The sequence below is a fragment of the Mauremys mutica genome, chromosome 26, assembly GCF_020497125.1.
Source record: "Mauremys mutica isolate MM-2020 ecotype Southern chromosome 26, ASM2049712v1, whole genome shotgun sequence".
Taxonomy (NCBI): domain Eukaryota; kingdom Metazoa; phylum Chordata; order Testudines; family Geoemydidae; genus Mauremys; species Mauremys mutica.
The window spans coordinates 14,463,230-14,483,158 of record NC_059097.1 but is presented as its reverse complement, the minus strand read 5'-3'; the positions used below and the strand labels follow the sequence as shown (position 1 = coordinate 14,483,158).

The window sequence follows — 19,929 nt, the reverse complement described above, 5'->3', positions numbered from 1 at the left end:
AAAGCCCAAGCTCTTTTAGCAGGGCAACAGGTGGCCCAGACTCACGATAGGCTCGAGCAAACATAGCAGGAAAATAAAACATTGCAAACCGCTGCAAAGAACCTACAAAAAATACATGTGCCGTCCCCTGTTATAAATACTGATGGTGAAGAGGAGGCTTCAGGTAGCTCCCCTGTGCCTGAAGAATGGGGACAGAAATGGAAAAAGGGGGACCTAGCAAAATTAAAAGGTGAAACGGGGTCCAGTGCATTGCAACCACCACCTTACGATAAAAGCCAGGTTCCGGTTAAACTGAGACCGAAGCGGGTGCCTGTCAGAACGGGACAAGCGAGTGCACGGCAGGAAAGAGTAGCACACAATACTCTCACTGAACTGGTAAATCAGATGAAGGAAAATATGGAACAGTTCACAGAGCACAACATTAGGAGACAGGAGCTGCGACTCCATCGCAGGGGAGTGAATAAAAAAGAATTTCACAGTAAAATACCCAAAATTAAGTGGGTTAACACCTAGAATTGACGCATCAACACATGGAGTTGCCCAAAAACAATTAACTGCAGCAAAAAAAGGGCACTCCCGCCATGCACCTGGCACGCACACAAAAGCAACATACCCTGGGGTAACAAATTCAGGTTTTACAAGAGCAGGTAACTACCCCCACTCTCCTCCCAAAGCCAGGATAAAAACCAGGGGTGTGGTTCCCTACTGTGCAAGTTCCCAAATGCTTTGATCCACAGAACCACACTCATCTCTAAAAATATAACCGCCTTTCTCAAATGTGTGTACATACCGGTTACGTTTTTTCCTTTATATGCCTCCTCAGTTTCCTAAATGCGCTGCTGCTGCCCGTACTTTCAAGTACCTTGATGGCGTTACTCTCTCTTGGCTCAGGTCTCGCTACCTTCCTAGGTTGCTCTCCACCCCCCCCCCTTCAGCTCTTGGTTTTAAAAGTTAAAAGTTGTAGTTTTTACAGAAACCTCCAAAGGATGAAGCAATTGAAAAAAGAACAAAACCAGAAACAAAAAGAAAACAAGGTAAAACCTTTACTTTAAATAAATCGAGTGAATTAATTATTTTAACCCTTCAGAAATGCAGCAGCTGGAATTATTCCTACCTTTCTTGAAGATACGGTTGGCAAGCAACAGAAATGCAGACTCTGCTTCTAATCCTAACCACGCACTAATATAGCCGAGTTTCAAAATGTTAAATATAAAGTAATGCAAAATTCCTTGCTACCAAATCAATACAATAAATTTGCCATATATTAATATATTTTTATCAATTTATATTACAAGTTTTAAGTAATGTAATAACTTGTTTATTCAAATGTTTAACCATTTTTATTTACATATAAATAAATACATTTATTTTTGTATAGTTATTAATAGAATGCTGGTGCCATTTGTTTTTAATTGTAAGTTCGTCCTGTATGTCGTGTGTGTTGTATGTTGTGTGTGTCACATGACTTTTTCATTATTTTTATTTTGTTGCAACAAAAGTCAATTTAATCCCCTTTTTAAAAATATACGTATATGTATATTTTAAAATCATGGATGGGGTATAATCATAGTATTAACACCACCAATTTTTTGTGCAAAGTTCAAAAAGGTTTCAGTTACAAATATATGCACATATATTTATGCCTCAACAAATAATGCAATTGCAAACAAAAAGGATTCTCCTTTTGAAAACAGTTTTGTTTAAGTTATTCAAGTTATTAAGTTATTTATTGTTATTCAAAGAAAAAAAGATAAGGGGAAACCTCAACATTTACATTTTGTTAATATTATTTTGACCTTAATTTCTTGCTGGGCTTTTTATAAACTTGTTTGTACTTTTAAATATAGCTATAAGAATGTGATAGCAAAAAAATTATGAATAAAGCTAACCAAACAACGTCAACAGGTCTCCACATTTTCAACAGGTTTCCACTTTTGACTCCCAAACACAAAGCATCTAAGATTAATACCCTCAAAGTATTTGCATGAATCTGTATTTAAAATTTATTTTGGTTTAATTTTATAGTTGGTTCAATTTGATACGCTTTTCTTTTGTTATGGTATGTTAATAGGAAGCAGTGGTGGTTAAAGTTTGTGCTTCTAAACAGTTAACAAAAGTGAAGTTGGTATCACAAGCAAATTAACTCTACAAAGCTTGTTAAAATGTTACTAACTCTTTTCCTGAAACAAAGTGTTCAGCAAGTGAAAGCGACACCTTCTCATGGAAGGTTGTGAGCATTTATTTTAGCCGTTAAGCATTACACATTTACTATGAAATATTAGTAATGCACCTCAAACGAAAATGAATGTCTAGACAATTGCAAAAGTACAGCTTGTGTTATAAAAGACTCGGTCCCTATTACATTGTTCTTAATACACAGTTTAACTTAGTTTGTTTACAATGTAGTAAGTTTGGGTTACTGAAAACAAAAAAGGAAAAACAAACTTGTTAGTTAACATAGTAAAAAGTTTAAGTTACATCCCACAGACCAAAGCCACTAGAAAATATCACACCCTGAAGAAACCAACAGATATCAGTATACAGTGAAGAAACCCCCAACGCATCAAGAAAAGAAAAATGAAGTGCGTTATAAATAAGAGACTGGTCAAATACACCTCTACCTACCATATATGGACAATTAAGTTAACAATCAGCTAAAAACCACTAGCTGGACCAGGATAAACCGCCATTTAATTTCAACTTGGTTACTGTGTAAAAACAACTGTGTTATTGCTGTATTACTGTATTATCATTGTACTGTTGTATTATTGATATACAAGGTGCATCACCTTGCTAAACTGTTTAACCAACACGCAGCTAAAACTTAAAACAAATGGCAGCAAACAATGTGAAGGCAAGGAAAAAACAAAGTGGTAAACAAACAAAAAGTTACATAGTAACTGCAAACTGGGTGAACAAATTGCCTGTTAGTACGAGTCATAACCCTACCCCTAACCCACTTCTTCCCCCAGGGTGGTGCTTTCCTGCCCCGCCCCCCTCTCCTTCCCTGTACCAATCAGCTGATGCGGCAGAGTGCACACAGCTCCGTAGAGGAGACAGAGAGATGTAGGGATGGAGCCTTGGGGAAGCGGGTGGAACAGGGCATGTCCCTTCCAGCCCCCTGCCGTGAGCACCCCCATGAGCCAAGCACCCCAGCCCTCTGCCCTGACCCCCTCCCACTCACTCAGCATTCTGCCCAACACCCCTCCACCCCAGCCCTGACCCCTGAACCCCCCGCCCCCCAGCTCTGGGGTCCTGGCCGCAGGCCCAGCCTGCTGCCGGCCTAGGTGAACAGAACCCCAGGCTGGCAGCGAGCTGAGCAGGCTGGCAGCGTAAGATCTGCATTTTAATTTAATTTTAAATGACACTTCTTAAACATTTTGAAAACCTTGTTTTCTTTACATAGAATGGTTTAGTTATATCATAGAGACTGATAGAAAAAGAGACCTTCTTAAAACGTTAAAATGTCTGACCGGCACGCGAAACCTTCAATGAGAGTGAATAAATGACGACTCGGCGCAGCACTTCTGAAAGGTTGCCGACCCCTGGTCTAAACAATAATGAGATGATAACATCTATCAGTCGTCCGAGGGAATGTGCAGACTGAACGGCGGCTGGGCCGTGAGTGCACGTGCAGGGGGCAGGTTGGGTGGGGTGAGCGGAGAGCTGGCAAGCCTGGGGACGCTGGAGCAGGATGGAGGCTGTTGAATGGGTCCCGCTGTGGGGCAGGCTGGAATGCACTGAAGGAGATGATGGGGGTCCCAGGGTTGATGGTTGAAGTGGACTGGGGGAAGGGGTTGGGGAGGAAGGAGAGAGAGGCACTCAGGGGCCCCATAGATGGAGCGAGGGACTGGGGGTGGAGATTGAGGTGGGTTCGAGGGAGGAGAAAAGGGGGCTGAGGGGGGAGCTGAGCAGTCCCTACGGGAGGGGGGATGGGCTGGGGGTGCAGGTTGGGGTGAGCTGGGTGGGTGTTGGAGAGAAATGGGGGCTGAGGGCCCCACGGAAAGAGGAATGGATGGGAGAAGAGTAGGGATGAGGGGGCCGATTGGGGCGGGTTCGGGGACTGGAGGGGGGCGAAAATGAGGCTGAGGAGCCCAATGGGTGGAGAGATGGGCTGGGGGGGTAGGAGGGAGGAGAAGGGGGGGCGAGGGGCCCATGACTGGGAGGGGAGTTGGAGGGAAGTTTGGGAGGGAGCCGAGGGGCCCGTGGAGGGTTAGAGGGAGAAGGGGGGGCTGAGGAGCCCAGGGGGGTCTGGGGAGCCCATGACCGGGGGGGGTGGAGGGAAGGAGAAGGGGGGGCTCGAGGCCCAGGACCAGTAGGGACCTGAGGACCCGGGGGAGGGGCCTGAGAAGCCCACGGTCGCAGAGGAGGTTGGTGGCCGCGAGCACTTCCCGGTTTTTATACTGGTTGGTGACGTCACTTCCTCTCCCCGCCACTCCCGTTTCCGGTCCCAGCCCCCACACAGGAGCTGTGAGCCCGAAAGCCCCACCCCCTCCCGTGGCGCCGCGGTGGCAGCACGTCTCCCACAAGCCCCTGCGGCGTGACCCTTCGATCCCCCTCCCCCCCGGGCGGGCCTCAGCTGGGCCCGTGGTAACCTTGGGGGGGGGGGTGAAGTGGGGACATGGGGGATCACACCCCATCACCCCAATGACACCCCCTCACACCCGAATCACACCACAATCACACCTCATAACACCCAAATCACATGAATCACTCCCAAATCACAGCCCTTCACACCCCAATGACACCTCATCATCCCAATCACCCCATCACAGCCGTCATCCCCCAATTAAATCCCTTCTCACCCAATCACACACTTTCACACCCCATCACACCCCTTAACACCCCCTCACCCTCAATCATACCCCATTTACACCCCCATCACACTCAAATCACACTCCAATTACACCGCATCACCCCCAAATCACACCCCCTCACCCTAATCACACCCCAATGACACCCCTTCACAACCCAATCACACTCATGAAGGGGATACAGGGAGATGAGGGGATTTGGGAGGAGGAGGAGGGGGCAGGTGAGGGATGGGGGAGGAGCTGGGGCAGGAGGGGTGAGGGGGATATGGGGAGATGAGGGGATTTGGGAGGAGGGTGGAGGGCAGGTGAGGAGCTGGGGCAGGAGGGGTGAGGGGGATATGGGGAGATGAGGGGATTTGAGAGGGATGGGGGAGGAGCTGGAGCGAGGAGGGGTGAAGGGGAGATGAGGGGATTTGGTGGGAGGAGGAGGAGGCGGCGGCGGCAGGTGAGGGATGGGGGAGGAGCTGGGAGGAGGGATGACAGGGATACAGGGAGATGAGGGGATTTGGGGGGAGGAGGGAAGGGGATACGGGGAGATGAGGGGATTTGGGGGGAGGAGGAGGAGGGGGCAGGTGAGGGGTGGGGGAGGAGCTGGGAGGAGGGGTGAGGGGGATATGGGGAGATGAGGGGGGCACATGCCCCCAGGGGAGGGGTTATGGGGCTTGATCTAGGGGAGGGGGGTGAGGGCCTGGGGGAGGGGAGCAAGGGCTGAAGTGGTTTCAGAGGAGGAAACTGAGGCACAGAAATCAGGGAGGGGAAGCAAAGCTGAGGGGGGGGAGAATGGCTGAGGGAGCCCCCGTAACCTACTGTCCCCAGTCCCGGCAGGGGTCACCCGTCCCCCTGCCTGGGAGTCTGGCTGCTCCCCTGGCAGCACCGCTCAGCGACGCTCCCTCTGACACTCGCTGGGGCACAGACTGAGGGCAGATCCCAGCGTGTGCGTCTCACCCTGCACTGGCAGCTCCGAGGTTCTGGCTCCTCCCTCCGCGGGGGGAGAAAGCACAAGACCCTCCGTCTCCCCCGCCACCCCCAAAGGCCAATCAGCCATGGAGGCAAAGACACCGTACACCTCTCACCACCTTCTCCTCAATCCCACCACCGGCTCAGCGCCTGGCCCCTGCTGTGACATCGCAATGCAGACCTGGGGCAAGAGGGTACCTGCAAAGATCCTGGGATCGCTCCCCTCCAGCACGGTACATGTGAGTAGCCTGTCCCCAAAAAGCTTCTGAGACAGGACACATGGAGAAACGCATCTTTCTAGCCATTATCACAGAGATGAAGGGGCACTGTTAGACAAACGTGTGTTGGAGTTAGAGTTGCTAGAATGCACAGTTCACCATCACACATTTTTATTTAAAAAAAAACCTACCAGCCTGTCCTGATACATCCTTACTCCTTAGAGCAGGCTGCCCGCATGATAAGCTGTACTGAGATACTGAAGAACTCAGCTTTATATGTAGTTACAATTTTCTGTATTGTTCCCTGGTGAAGGGTTAAAATCCATGTGCATTTTATATAACGACCTGGTATATGGATTGTGCCAGCTCTTTTCCAGACCCAAAGTCCAGAGTTTGGTCTGGAGACCAGAGGCCTAAATTCCAAATAGTGATTAGCTAAGAGAAAGCTGGGGTGAACAGATCATCATGTTTTGCTGAAATAGGCCTGGTCAGCAAATTGCCAGGTGCTGGAGCTAAGAACTAAAGAATTGCGTCTTATTCAAAGTTGCAAATTGAAGAAAGGATCTCTGTTCCTATTGTGTCAGTCTCTTCTGTAGGGAACGTTCTTCCCACAAATCCAACTTTGAGTTTATGAAAATTGGCACATGTCAGTATAAGATATGGCAGCCTTCCACCTCCCTTCCCAGGGACCAATGCCTGCCTTAAAACACAAAGGGGACAATCTGTATTGTCATATATTTTCACTGTTTCTTTGCTTTAACCCCTAGGAATGTACCTGTTGGACAATCAAAGGAGTTGCTCCGTTCCTATGGACCCCAAATCAGAATTCAACATATATATTTTATACTAACATTTCATCAAAGTATTAATTAAATGTTAACTTGCTAACTTGAGACCATGGGCGGAGACAGTATGTAACCTGTTAACCATTGGCTAATGTGCTATCTTGTCTTGCTGCAAAACCTATCCCGGGGTGTGGAATTGCCTACCCCGTCACTTTCCCCCGCCCATGGAAAATCCATATATTCTATTGTAATCAATTGACTAACAGTATCTCTGAGCCTAATAAACCAGGTGACACTCTGCCAGCGCTGTGTGTAATAAACTCCTATGCTTGACCTCTATACAGTGTGGATTTAGGTCCTTCACCTGCTGTGACTGTTCCGCCTCAACCGTGCTTGTTTCCCCTCTGTAGAAGGTTAAGGGTTACATCCTCCTCCCTGGCACAAAAGCCTCTTTCACAACCGCCTTGTGAAACAAATCCATGGGCCTTTTGCCCAGTTCTTAGTTACTTACTGTGCAATTCTCTCCACGGATCATCAGAGACAATATTGACCTAAAACAATTGAGCAGCAGTGCAATTGTGTGCAGTCACTTCAATTAGTTGCACGACTTGGTGAACTAGCCCCCACCCCATTTCCTACTGGAGATTTAACAACAGTTGGTAGCATGTCCAAGACCTTGGAATGGTCTCTCCTGGTGACTGAACTGAATTGGAAGTTTCTCCATGTTGTCATGGAGGGAGCAAAGAAAAAGCAAACAAAATAAGAAATGACTATTTCAGTAAATAGGCATTTTCTCAAAGTCCCCAATTAACCTGAGCCACAGTTTGGCAAATAAAATTAATATCTGCTTATGTGACCCAACGTCCCTCAAGAGGAAAAACCCAGGTCACACAAGATACAGCCAGTTTCATAGAACTAGAAATTCCAGAGCAGGTTAAATATGGCGACTCAGAATCAGGACAAGAGACTCTCCCATTGCATTCTCCTCTGAGCCGTTCAAACCTCCTTCCCTCATTGGTATCGAGTCATACATTTACACAAGTTCTAGTATTGTGGTAATGGAAAAAACAAAACAAAACCAACCAGCCAGCCTCCCCATTTGCAAACAATCCCATCTGAGTAGGTAAAGTCCTACAACTGGCTTTGCCAACCACTGGAAACTGGGATTTCAATTCCAAATGATCTCACTGTATTTGAGGTCCATCCAGGTCTGTGACACTTTCATCTCAGGCCCTAAATTACTGTTTAGGAGCAAAGAAAACAAATTGTAATCCACAAACAGAGGGCTGAGAACCCTGAATGATAGGACACATTGAGCAGTGGAACTGTAGAAAGTGGAGAAGATAAATTCTAGTGGTATCACGGAGTCCCCGGGTGATGCTCTGGAACTGCTCCCTATGAAGCCAGGCAGGACTCTGGGGGAGCCTCCTCTCTCTCTGAGCAGACTGTCTCCAGGGCAAAAAGCTTACACAGCTTCGACCCTCCTGTGTCTGACTCCAGAACATTCAGCATCCCCTGTCCCACCGTGCGCTTCCCACAGCGAGTCCGCACAGGTGGGGTCCTGGGGAAGACCAGGGTCCTGCACCCCCACTTTGCAGTCAGACGTGACTCTCAGCCAGCCAGTAACAGAGGCTTATTAGATGACAGGAACACGGTCTAAAACAGAGCTTGTAGGTACAGAGAACGGGACCCCTCGGCTGGGTCCATTCTGGGGAGGCAGGAAGACCAGAGCCTCATCTGGCTCCGCTCCATTTCCCCAGCCATCTCCAAACTGAACCTCCCTCCAGCAATCTCCCCCAGCCTCCCCCGGCTCCTCCCACAGCCTTTGTCCAGTTTCCCGGGCAGAGGTGTCACCTGGCTCCAACCTCCCTCCTGGGTTCTCATGTTACATGCTCAGGTATCTTCCCTCAAGGAAAGTCTCCCATCCCCAATGTAGCCAGTCCCAATAAACCTCCCCTGCTACCTTCCCAGGTCAACACTCCCCATTTGTGCACAGGCACCCACCCAATATTCAAAGAAAACACTGAGAACATTCCCACTTCGTCACAGTCACACACCCCTATTCCCAGCACCCAGGTATTGGTGCAGCACACAGGGAAACTGAGGCACACACAGTATTCATGTAAAACTCACATAGGCTCAACAGTAAGACTCGCATAGAACATAACAAGGGAAAATCCTCACTTCATCACACCCTCTATCCTCACTCTTTCTCTGTTATATTTACATTGAGAGAAAGGGTACAAGACCCAACTGCTATTCAGCAGAACCCAGTGCAATCTGGGAACGAGGCAATCTGTCCCTAATCGGGGAACCTAGTGACTAACACTCACTTTCCAGTGGGAGGAAAAGTATAAACGTGATGCTCCAAAATTGATCAGACTAGGAAAAGTGATGGAGGTTGTGTCCAGTGGTGAGGGAGCTGAGACGCCACAAATGCTGCCTTAAAGTTCACTACTTTGGAATTAGGGAAAGGGGGGGAAAAAAATTTTCTTCAGAGTCCTAGACAAGATTTTCATGGTGTTTATCTCCCTTGCAGCTTCTCTGGTGATACATAAGAGAAAAGCTGTGATGGAAGGTTTTCCCGCACTCCCGGCATTCATAGGGTTTCTCCCCTGTGTGAATCCTCTCATGTGTAGTAAGGCCAGATTTCCGAGCGAAGGTTTTCCCGCACTCGCAGCATCCATAGGGTTTCTCCCCTGTGTGGATTCTCTGATGGCAAGTAAGGTGTGAGCTGTCAATGAAGGTTTTCCCGCACTCACGGCATTTGTAGGGTTTCTCCCCTGTGTGAATCCTCCAATGTTTTATAAGGGCTGAGTGCCAAGAGAAGGCTTTCCCACACTCATAGCATTTATAGGGTTTCTCCTTTGTGTGACTCCTCTGATGTGCAATGAGATTTGAATGCTGAGTGAAGGTTTTCCCACACTCGCAGCATCCATAGGGGCGCTGCCCTTTGTGGATTCTCTGATGGCAAATAAGGTGCGAGCGCTCAGTGAAGGTTTTCCCGCACTCGCAGCATCCATAGGGTTTCTCCCCTGTGTGGATCCTCTGATGGCGAATAAGGCCTGAGCTCCGAGTGAAGGTTTTCCCGCACTCACAGCATCCATAGGGTTTCTCCCCTGTGTGCATCCTCTGATGGCAAATAAGGTGTGAGCGCTGAGCGAAGGTTTTCCCGCACTCACAGCATTCATGGGGTTTCTCCCCTGTGTGGATCCTCTGATGGCGAATAAGGGTTGAGCGCTCAGTGAAGGTTTTCCCGCACTCGCAGCATCCATAGGGTCTCACTCCGGTGTGGATTCTCTGATGGTGTGAGTGCCTCTTGAACTTTTTCCCACACTCAAAGCCCGTGTTATTTCTCTCTCCCGTCAGGATTCTCTGCTGGGCCGTGGCTTCCTTGAGGCCTTTGTGAGTTTCCTGATAATTAACAGATATTCCAACTTTCTGCGCTGGCTGGTTTCCCTGCCGCTTCTCTGGCCTGTGCTGCCCCTGAGAGCCTTTTCCCTGCTCACAACTCCTGGACACACTCCCTTTGCTTCTTTGCAACAATGCCCCACGTGCTTCCACTTGCTCCTCTTCCTGCTGAGGCTTCTGCTCCACGGTCTCTCTCACCATCCCCTCACCTGCTGGGATAGAGAAAGAAAAACCTCAGAAACCAGAAGGGAAATGGGGGGGAACAAACCAAGAGAATAGCTGGAGATGGAGAAAAACCAGGGACTGAATTTCCCCAAAGGGGAGAGAGGAGGGGATACATTCTGTATCCAGTTCACATCCAAACACTCAGGGAGAAGGGAGTCTGGGGAGGGAACTACTGCCAGGAGTTAGGATGGGTAGGAAGCCATGAACAGTATCTGCTCTGAGGATAGGACACCTGCTGAGGACCACCCTGAACCCAGAGACCTCACAAGGTCTTTGCTGGGAATCCCAGCTGTTTCCTTCAAACACTGAGAAGGTTTAATGATCCCTCACCCATGCAACTGCCTCTCAGGATCTCTCTTTCCTCTGAGCCCTGGAGATCTGGGGCCCACGGCTCTTCCCCTCGTTCCAGCCGGGAGATGACATCGGGTTTGGAAACTGGGAACCCTGCTCAGGGGAAAGAAAACCAGTGAGATCAGGTAACACGCAAAAGAAGAACTTACTCAACTTGTGCAGTAACAATGGTTCTCTAAGATGCGTTTCCCTATGGGTGCTCCACTGTAGGTGCTAGCACGTTAAAAATAGCTGTGTAGACCGGTGGCTTTCCACACTACTGTGCCCCTTTCAGGGGTCTGATTTGTCTTGCGTACCTCCAAGTTACACCTCATTTAAAAACGAGTTGCTTACAAAATCAGACAAAATACAAAAGTGTCACCGCACACCATGAATTGCTGACTCTCTCATTTTTTTACCATATCATTATAAACTAAATAATTGGAATATAAATACTATACTTACATTTTAGTGTATATTATATAGATCAGTATAAACAAGTCATTGTATGAAATTTTACTCTGTACTGACTTGGCTAGTGATTTTGCCGTAGCAACTCTGGAAGACCTCTGCGTACCCCAGGGGTACACATACAGCTGGTGTAGACGCTGCAGCTCAGGCTTAAGAGACTGAGCTCCAGCCCAATCTACAACATAGTCGCAGTTACATACAGCCCGCCAAGGCCAGTCTGGGGACCCAGGCTGGGAGGGTCTCTCCCAGAGGCAGCGCAGACATCCCAATATGTGCTACTTCCGAGTCTTTGCTGTTTGGAAGGGTGATCCCCAAAGCTCCACCACTCTGAGATAGGCCATTCTGGAGGCAGCACCCCTTTGTGTCATGATGGCACCTCAGCGAGTCTCAATGATTTCAGACTCCTCATAAACACCGTCTCTTCTGGGGTGCTGCAGCGAGCAGCCACACAAGAGAGGCTTTGCATTGTCCAGTGTGCTGCATTCATATGTGCACAGTTCTCAATCGTGTTTCCATGTAAATGGAGACAGGCCTATGCTACTTCAACAGGAATTACATCCCCATCCCAGGAGAGGAATTCACTCCTTCACTCCCAGTGACTAACAAAGCACATTGAGAGGGAAGCTGACCCATGCATATTTTTCATTAAAAAAAAACCTACTAAATAAAGACCCCATTCTCCAGAGGGAGACAAGGTCAAAGTGAAGGGCTAGGATCATGAATCATAAAATCACAGGAACACACAGGGTCAAAGGACCTCAAGGTGTCAGTCCATCCTCCAGCCCCGAGGCAGGACCAAGTATACACAGACCATCGGTCTAACGTCTTCTTCAAAACCTCCAGTGACCAGGATTCCACAACCTCTCTTGCCCCGTATTACACAGGAGGACAGACTAGATGACCTAATTGTCTCCCCTGGCCTTAAAATGTATTGATTGACAGAAGGAAGGACTAAGCACATGCCACTGTGTGTTGTGTCCCTCCGATGTGAACACCAGCATTTATTCGCAGGCACTCCAGCAGCGTGCACTGTGCCGGCTGTAGCTTTATATGAACAGTGGAGGGACGAGCTTGGCAGAGCTGTGACACGGAGAGAGGTGCACGTGAAACTGGAAGGAGCAGGTATTCCTCATTTCAGTGCTGACTGGCGTAGACGGCGTCAATAAAGGTGCACAAGGGTGTGTTCTTGCCACAAGGTTTGACAGCAGGTTGGTGCCATACGTGCTCGGGGTCCCCGCGGCTCAGTGAGGGGTAAGCGAAGGCAACGACTCAGAAGGAATCCTCATTGGAAGGGTAAAGGGGTGGTGACATTACGGAAGTCCAAGATGGATTGTGTGCAGTAGGCTCAGGGTCTGAGCGCAGGCCAGGGGAGGCCGCTTCTGTTCCCTACATCGGACCGAACCCCAAGTTTTGCCTTAGCAAAGAGACGGTGTCAGCGTTTGCGCTGTCCTGCGCCTGTGCTCTGCTCCCAAAGTGTTCTGTAGCGGGGAGGGACGAGCGCTGGTCTATGGGTCACTGGCCTCTTGGGGTGTCGCTGAAACAGGACAAACCTGAGGGTGCCTTAACTCTTCATTTCCCCTTCTAAGAACCGAGGGGACGGGAATCCTTACCCAGCGAAGTCACGTTCTCGTAGTTCTCCTGCATGACGTCTCTGTAGAGGGCTCTCTGAGCGGGGTCCAGCAGAGCCCACTCTTCCCTGGTGAAATACACAGCCACCTCCTCGAAGGTCACCGGCCCCTGAAAGAGCAAGAGCCCCCCACTCTGCACCTGCTGCCCAGTGACAACCCCACCGGTCACAGGGGAGAGGGCCAATCACATGGAAGCTCTGGGAGGCAGGCAGGATCCCACCCCCTCCCCATCAGAGCAGCCAGGAGGCATCAGGGGGAGGGGAGAAAGAGAGAGAGCCCCTCGCCCCTTCTAGCAGACAGAGATGGGAGGGGTCTGAACATTCAACGCTCACCTACCTGCCAGAAGCTGATACAGGAGATGGAGCCCCCAGCAGGGCCCAGGGACAGGCCCCCTGGCAGGAATCCCAACACCCTCCCCACTGCCAGCACTTGGATGGGAAGGGATGGGGTGTCTTCCCCGGGCCTCACTGGGGGCTGCCCTCTGGCTAATAGGTTCAGACTCCAGTATTGGAGGCTGCTACGTTTCCCCAGCCCAGTCTGGGGGGGGTGTTTCCTCTTGACCAATTAGGGAATTTCCACCCACAAATCCCATGGGTCTGTTGCTAGAATCTACTGTAAACGAATCCCACCAGGTTTGTCACATCCTCTCTCTCTCTCCACCCAGGGTATTTCCTGCTCCCTCCCAGCTCCTGACCACCCCCAGAAGCACCCACCTCCTATGTCTTTACTGCCCCTCTCCCGCCAACAGGAGCCCACCAGCAACTCCCTGATAATCCCTACCTGAGCTGGCTCCACGGCAGCCATTTCCCTTCCCTGGTCCCTGGAAGGATGGGACGTGACACTGCAGCCTGTCAGGGAAAGAAGGGGACGTGTCAGAACAGGACAGTCACGTCACATCACAATTCCCCCTGGCTCTTTCCCCACAAACGGATGTTCTCGACTCTGTCATGCAAACAGAAATATTCAAAACACAATTAGTAATGGGGGCGGGAGGACGGGGGACTTTGAATTCCTTTTCTAATAGGTGTCTGGGTAGTTAAACACAAAGTGTCCAATGAGCTCTTGGAATGTGTTGGGGACACCTGTTTGCTTCAGGAGATGGACGTAGTAACCAGGGGGACGGGCATTTCAGAGTTGATTCTGACTAACCCGGCGGGAGGACAGGACAATGGACTGTGAAAAGGCTTCTTACTGCTACTGACTCCTGGACGCTGTGACACTACCGAGTCACCTGATACTCAACATTACCTGGGACTTCTTGTAACTTTCCATGGGAAGGGAAGGGGGGGGGTGTGGGTCAAGTTTGGGAAAAAAAAGATTCCCGCCTTCTGTAAATCCTATTTAAGGGTGAGGAGGAAGGCAAACGAGACTCCTCTTCTCCGTGGCCTGTCTGCCCAAGAAGACAGACTGCTAAAGCCACCTGAAGCCAAGGCCAGGGGGGAGTCCAGACTGAGACAGGGGTCCAGTCTGAACAGAAACGTAACTGGAACTCTGAACCACAGAAACTTTGCAATCTGCCTCAAACAACATTTAGGGTAAAATATTACATTGTGTAACCTGTTTTTTAAGTAGATTGAGCTTAACTTGCGTATTCTGCTTTGTTCTGTCTGTTCTCTCTTACATTCACTTAAAATTCACCTTTTGTAGTTAATAAACTTCTTTCTTGTTTATAATATAACCCAGTTTATGTAATTTCTCACCGGGGGGGGGGGAGGTGAAGTTGTGCATATCTCCCTCCACGGTGAGGGAGGGGGCGAATTTCATAAAACCTTTGGGTCTGTCCCCCTTACAGGGAGCGGGCACCAGAGTGCTGGGGCAGGACCCTAAGGCTGAATCTTTCCAGAGCGGATCTGTCTCTCTGTGCAGCTGGGCGTGGCCCTGCCCATGTGCTTGGCTGGAAGAGGCTTGTGAGCCTAACCCGGCCAGGTAAAGGGCACCCAGACTGGCAGAACAGGCTGACTCAGTGGCACCCCAGCACATCAGGAGACACCCCAAAGAGCCCAAATCCATCACAGCGATGTCCCACGGGAATAAAATTCTAAGGAGAATAAAGCTCAGGCGACTCAGAGACAGGACTAAAGGAGCAACAGCAAACGATCACAATGCGAAGGAAAGGCAGAAAGAACAGTAAGCTGCCAATACGGCTCCATTACGCGCTCTTTAACGACCAGACAATAAAAAGGAATCCTACAAAAATTTGAATCATGGACAGATTGCTATGGGTAACTACAAAAGAACAGCACAAGCATAGATTCACAGGACTGGAAGGGACCTCACGAGGTTGTCTAGCCCAGTCCCCTGCACTCCTGGCAGGACTAAGTATTAGCTAGACCAGTGGTCCCCAATGTGGTGCCCGCAGGCGCCATGGCGCCTGCCGGGGCATTTATGTGCACCCACCTAGTGCCCAGCAGGGGAGACAAGCCGCGGCTCCGCACCTGCCAGGGACAGAGAACTCCAGGGCTGCAGGCGCCGGTGTTCTCAGTCCCTGGCAGGCGCGGGGCCTTGTCATAAGCCAGAGAGAAGCCGCAGCCCCACGCCTGTCGGGGACAGAGAACTCCGGGGCTGCAGACTGCAGGCGCCAGTGTCCTCTGTCCTCGCAGCTTCTCTCTTCCCTCTGGATTCATATATTATGTTATATTAAATATGATGTTTCTCGTATTATTTAATGTACAAATACAAAATAAGCCTTGAAAAATTGTTGGTGCCCGCCACACTCTTCTGAAAACATGAATGTGCGACTGGCCACAAAAAGGTTGGGGACCACTGAGCTAGACCATCCCTAAGAGGTGTCTCATCCAACCTGCTCTTAAAAATCTCCAGTGATTGATATTTCACAACCTCCCTAGACAATTTATTCCAGTGCTTAACCACCCTGACAGTTAGGAAGCTTTTCCTGATGTCCAACCTAAACCACTTTTGCTGCAATTTAAGCCCATTGTCCTTGTCCTGTCCCGAGAGGTTAATGAGAACAATTTTTCTCCCTCCTCCTTGTAACAACCCTTCACATGCTTGAAAACTGTTATGTCCCCTTCTCAGTCTTCTCTTCTCCAGACTAAACACACCCAAGTTTTTCAATCTTCCCTCACAGACTTTTCATCATTTTTGTTGCTCTTCTCTGAGCTTTCTCCAAATCTTTCCTGAAATGTGGCACCCAGAATTGGACACAATACTCCAGCTGAGGCCTAATCAGCACAGAGGAGAGCGGAAGAATGACTTATTGTGTCCTGCTTACAACACTCCTGCCAATATAGCGAGCATGTGCCCTGGAGGAGCAGGGACACCTGGTGGCCAGTCGGGGTAATGCGCAGAGCGCATCTGCCCTGGAGGAGCAGTGACACCCGGTGGCCAGTCGGGGTAATGCGCAGAGCGCACCTGCCCTGGAGGAGCAGTGACACCCGGTGGCCAGTCGGGGTAATGCGCAGAGTGCACCTGCCCTGGAGGAGCAGTGACACCCGGTGCCCGGTCGGGGTAATGCGCAGAGCGCATCTGCCCTGGAGGAGCAGTGACGCCCGGTGGCCAGTCGGGGTAATGCGCAGAGCGCCCCTGCCCTGGAGGAGCAGTGACGCCCGGTGCCCGGTCGGGGTAACGCGCAGAGCGCCCCTGCCCTGGAGCAGCAGTGACACCCGGTGGCCAGTCGGGGTAATGCGCAGAGCGCACCTGCCCTGGAGGAGCAGTGACACCCGGTGCCCGGTCGGGGTAATGCGCAGAGCGCACCTGCCCTGGAGGAGCAGTGACACCCGGTGCCCGGTCGGGGTAATGCGCAGAGCGCCCCTGCCCTGGAGGAGCAGTGACACCCGGTGGCCAGTCAGGGTAATGCGCAGAGCGCCCCTGCCCTGGAGGAGCAGTGACACCCGGTGGCCGGTCGGGGTAACGCGCAGAGCGCCCCTGCCCTGGAGGAGCAGTGACACCCGGTGCCCGGTCGGGGTAATGCGCAGAGCGCCCCTGCCCTGGAGGAGCAGTGACACCCGGTGGCCAGTCGGGGTAATGCACAGAGCGCATCTGCCCTGGAGGAGCAGTGACACCCGGTGCCCGGTCGGGGTAATGCGCAGAGCGCCCCTGCCCTGGAGGAGCAGTGACACCCGGTGGCCAGTCGGGGTAATGCGCAGAGCGCCCCTGCCCTGGAGGAGCAGTGACACCCGGTGGCCAGTCGGGGTAATGCGCAGAGCGCATCTGCCCTGGAGGAGCAGTGACACCCGGTGGCCGGTCGGGGTAATGCGCAGAGCGCATCTGCCCTGGAGGAGCAGTGACGCCCGGTGGCCAGTCGGGGTAATGCACAGAGCGCATCTGCCCTGGAGGAGCAGTGACACCCGGTGGCCGGTCGGGGTAATGCGCAGAGCGCACCTGCCCTGGAGGAGCAGTGACACCCGGTGGCCGGTCGGGGTAATGCGCAGAGCGCACCTGCCCTGGAGGAGCAGTGACGCCCCGTGGGGGGGAGCTGAGGGGAGGTAGACAGAAAATTGTGGCAGCTGCAGCTCCCCGCCCCCCCCACCATGAGGCCTTGCCCCTCACTGTGGCTCTTCCTCACTGAGGTGCAAGTCCCACCTCCTCCCCTCAGAGGCTCGGGCCCTTCACCAGCCCAGAGGCCAGAGCCAGGCAGGGTGGGGCGACTGCTGTGCTGGGTGGCGCCATGATGCCGGCAGCCACAACGCTCCCCACTCTGGTCCCAGGGCTGTGGCTGCTGCTCAGTTCCCCGCCGCCCTTCGACCAATCACAGACATGAAGGCTAGGACTATAACAGGGTTTAAAAGGGAACTGGATAAATTCATGGAGGTTAAGGGCATTAACGGCTATTAGCCAGGGTGGGTAAGGAATGGTGTCCCTAGCCTCTGTTGGTCAGAGGATGGAGATGGATGGCAGGAGAGAGATCACTTGATCATTGCCTGTTAGGTTCACTCCCTCTGGGACACCTGGCATTGGCCACTGTCGGTAGAGAGGATACTGGGCTAGTGGACCTTTGGTCTGACCCGGTACGGCCGTTCTTATGTTCTTGAGTTGCTCAGGTTGGGGTCCGGCTCCAGGGCCAGCAGAGCCCTCGGGGAGCAGTGACCACGAGGGTTAGGACCCAGGAGCTCAGCCTGGAGCAGGTCAGTCCGGAGTGCTGTGCAGAGACCTGGACTCTCCACCTGCCCTGGGTGGTGCAAGCGGGTGAGTAGGGAGACAGGCCGAGGGCTACTCTCAGACCCCTGCTCACGGCCTCTACTGAATATGGCCTGCGTCCGAGAAGAGAACTAGAGCGGCATGACCAGGGAAGCTCACCCAGTGACGGAGAAGGGAGAGACTGGAGGACTGAGCATTTCCGCTCCCCCCACCCTCTTCCCGTTACGCCTGTAGCATCACAAAGGCATTACCATGCAACGGCACCCGACAGTCACTCTGCACAGCAGACTCAGGCCCCTCCCAGCCTTAACCCCACAGAGCCCCGCACCCAACGAGGAAGCACACGGCCTATGAAGAAAACTACAGTGAGTGCAGATGAGGAATTCCAAGCACCGACCGCTTACTCGCAGCCGGTTATGCAGCAGTTAGAAAGCTGAGGACTGTTCATGTCTGCTCAGAAGGATGTCCAGGCTGCTGAGGTCCACTTCTGCCAGTTTCCCCTCCGGCTCCGGCTCCTGGACAATTCCTGTGCAAACTAATAAAGACGAGCAGGAACTATCACTACACAGAGCTCTATTAACACCCTCATCCCTGCCTCCCTCTCCCATCCCATCTCCAGCCGCCCCAGTCGAGGAACAGAGACTGAGCCCACACTATCAGTCACCGCTCCACTCTACAATCCACTGCTCCCCACGGGTTTCGTCCCCTAGCTCGCCTGCCCGTGTGCTATGAAGGGTGAGTGTTGGGCAGGAAGGAGAGAAGGGCTGAGGGGCCCCATGGGTGGAGGGAGGGATGGGGGTGCAGGTTGGGGAATGTTGGACAAAGGAGAAAAGGGCACTGGGCGTCCCACAGATCTAGGGACAGAGTGGGGTGCAGGTTGCGGTGGGAGGGAGGAAAAAAGGGGACTGAGGGGCCGAATGGATGGGGGAATGAACTGGGGGGGCTGTTGGGGAGGAAGGGGCGCTGAGCAGTCCCTACAGGTGGAGCCATGGATGGCGGCGCAGGTTGTGGTGAGCTGGGAGGATGTTGGAGAGAGATGGGGTCTGAGGAGTCCCTTGAATGGAGGAATGAACTGGGGGATACAGGCGTGTAGGTTGGGGACAGTTGTTGCAGGCGGGGGGGTGTTGGGGAGGGAGGGAGGGGGCGGAAGGGGGCTATGGGAGAAGGCATGTATGGGGGAAAGTAGGGATGGGGTGCAGGTTGGGCTGGCCTAGGAGGTGTTGGAGGGAGAAAAAAGGACTGAGGGGCCCAACGGATGGGGGGATAGATGGGCACGGGCTGGTTTCGGCTAGAGGAACGGGCGTTCAGGTCGGAGAAGGCTGCAGGCATAGGGGGCGGGGTGGGTGGGTTGGGGACCGGGGAAGCAGGTTGGGGTGGGCTGGGGGTTAAAGGGGGGGGACGAGGAAAGTCGGGGCGGGCTGGGGGGTGCGGGAGGGAAGAGGAAGGTTGTGGGGGGCTGAGGGTGTTGGAGAATGTCATGGGGAGCTGGGGGGGTTGGGGAAGCTGGGGTGACCCATGAGGGGCTGGGGAAGCTCGCTGCGGGTCCGAGGGAAAAGGGGGGGGCCTGGGGGGTTGCGGAAGGTCATAACACACAGTGTGTGAGCGGGGGGAGCCCATGGGGGGGAGGGAAGGTGCGCTGGGGGGGAGGAAGGACCTGTAGCTGGGCGGGGGGCTGGGGGGCCCTGTGGGGAGGAAGGAGAAGGGGCTGTGGGGGGCTGTGGCTGGGCGGGGGGGGAGGCTGGGAGGATTGTGGCTGGGTGCGGGGGGCTGTGGGGGCCCGTGGGGGGGAGGGAAGGTGCACTGGGGGTGCGGGGGAAGGTGGGGGGACTGTGGCTGGGTGAGAGAAGCGGGGGAAAGGTGGGGGGGTGGGGGGGCTGTGGCTGGGCAGGGGGGCTGTGGTGGCCCGTGGAGGGGAGGAAAGGTGGGCTGGGGGTGCCAGGGCGGAGGTGGCGGGGGGGCTGTGGCTGGGTGAGGGATACAGGGGGAAGCAGGG

The 19,929-nt window shown here is 52.4% G+C and overlaps 1 protein-coding gene and 1 pseudogene across 1 annotated transcript in view; both read right to left on the bottom strand.

The window, feature by feature from the left end:
• LOC123356630 (A.superbus venom factor 1-like) overlaps positions 1-6,198 on the bottom strand; it is a 39,388-nt gene extending 33,190 nt beyond the window's left edge. The window contains exon 1 of the mRNA XM_044999987.1: positions 6,181-6,198. Within this exon, the coding sequence (XP_044855922.1) occupies positions 6,181-6,198 (18 nt within the window). The remainder of the gene's footprint in view (positions 1-6,180) is intronic.
• A 713-nt stretch (positions 6,199-6,911) lies between these two features.
• The window catches only part of LOC123356695, a 37,451-nt pseudogene continuing 24,433 nt past the window's right edge, over positions 6,912-19,929 (bottom strand).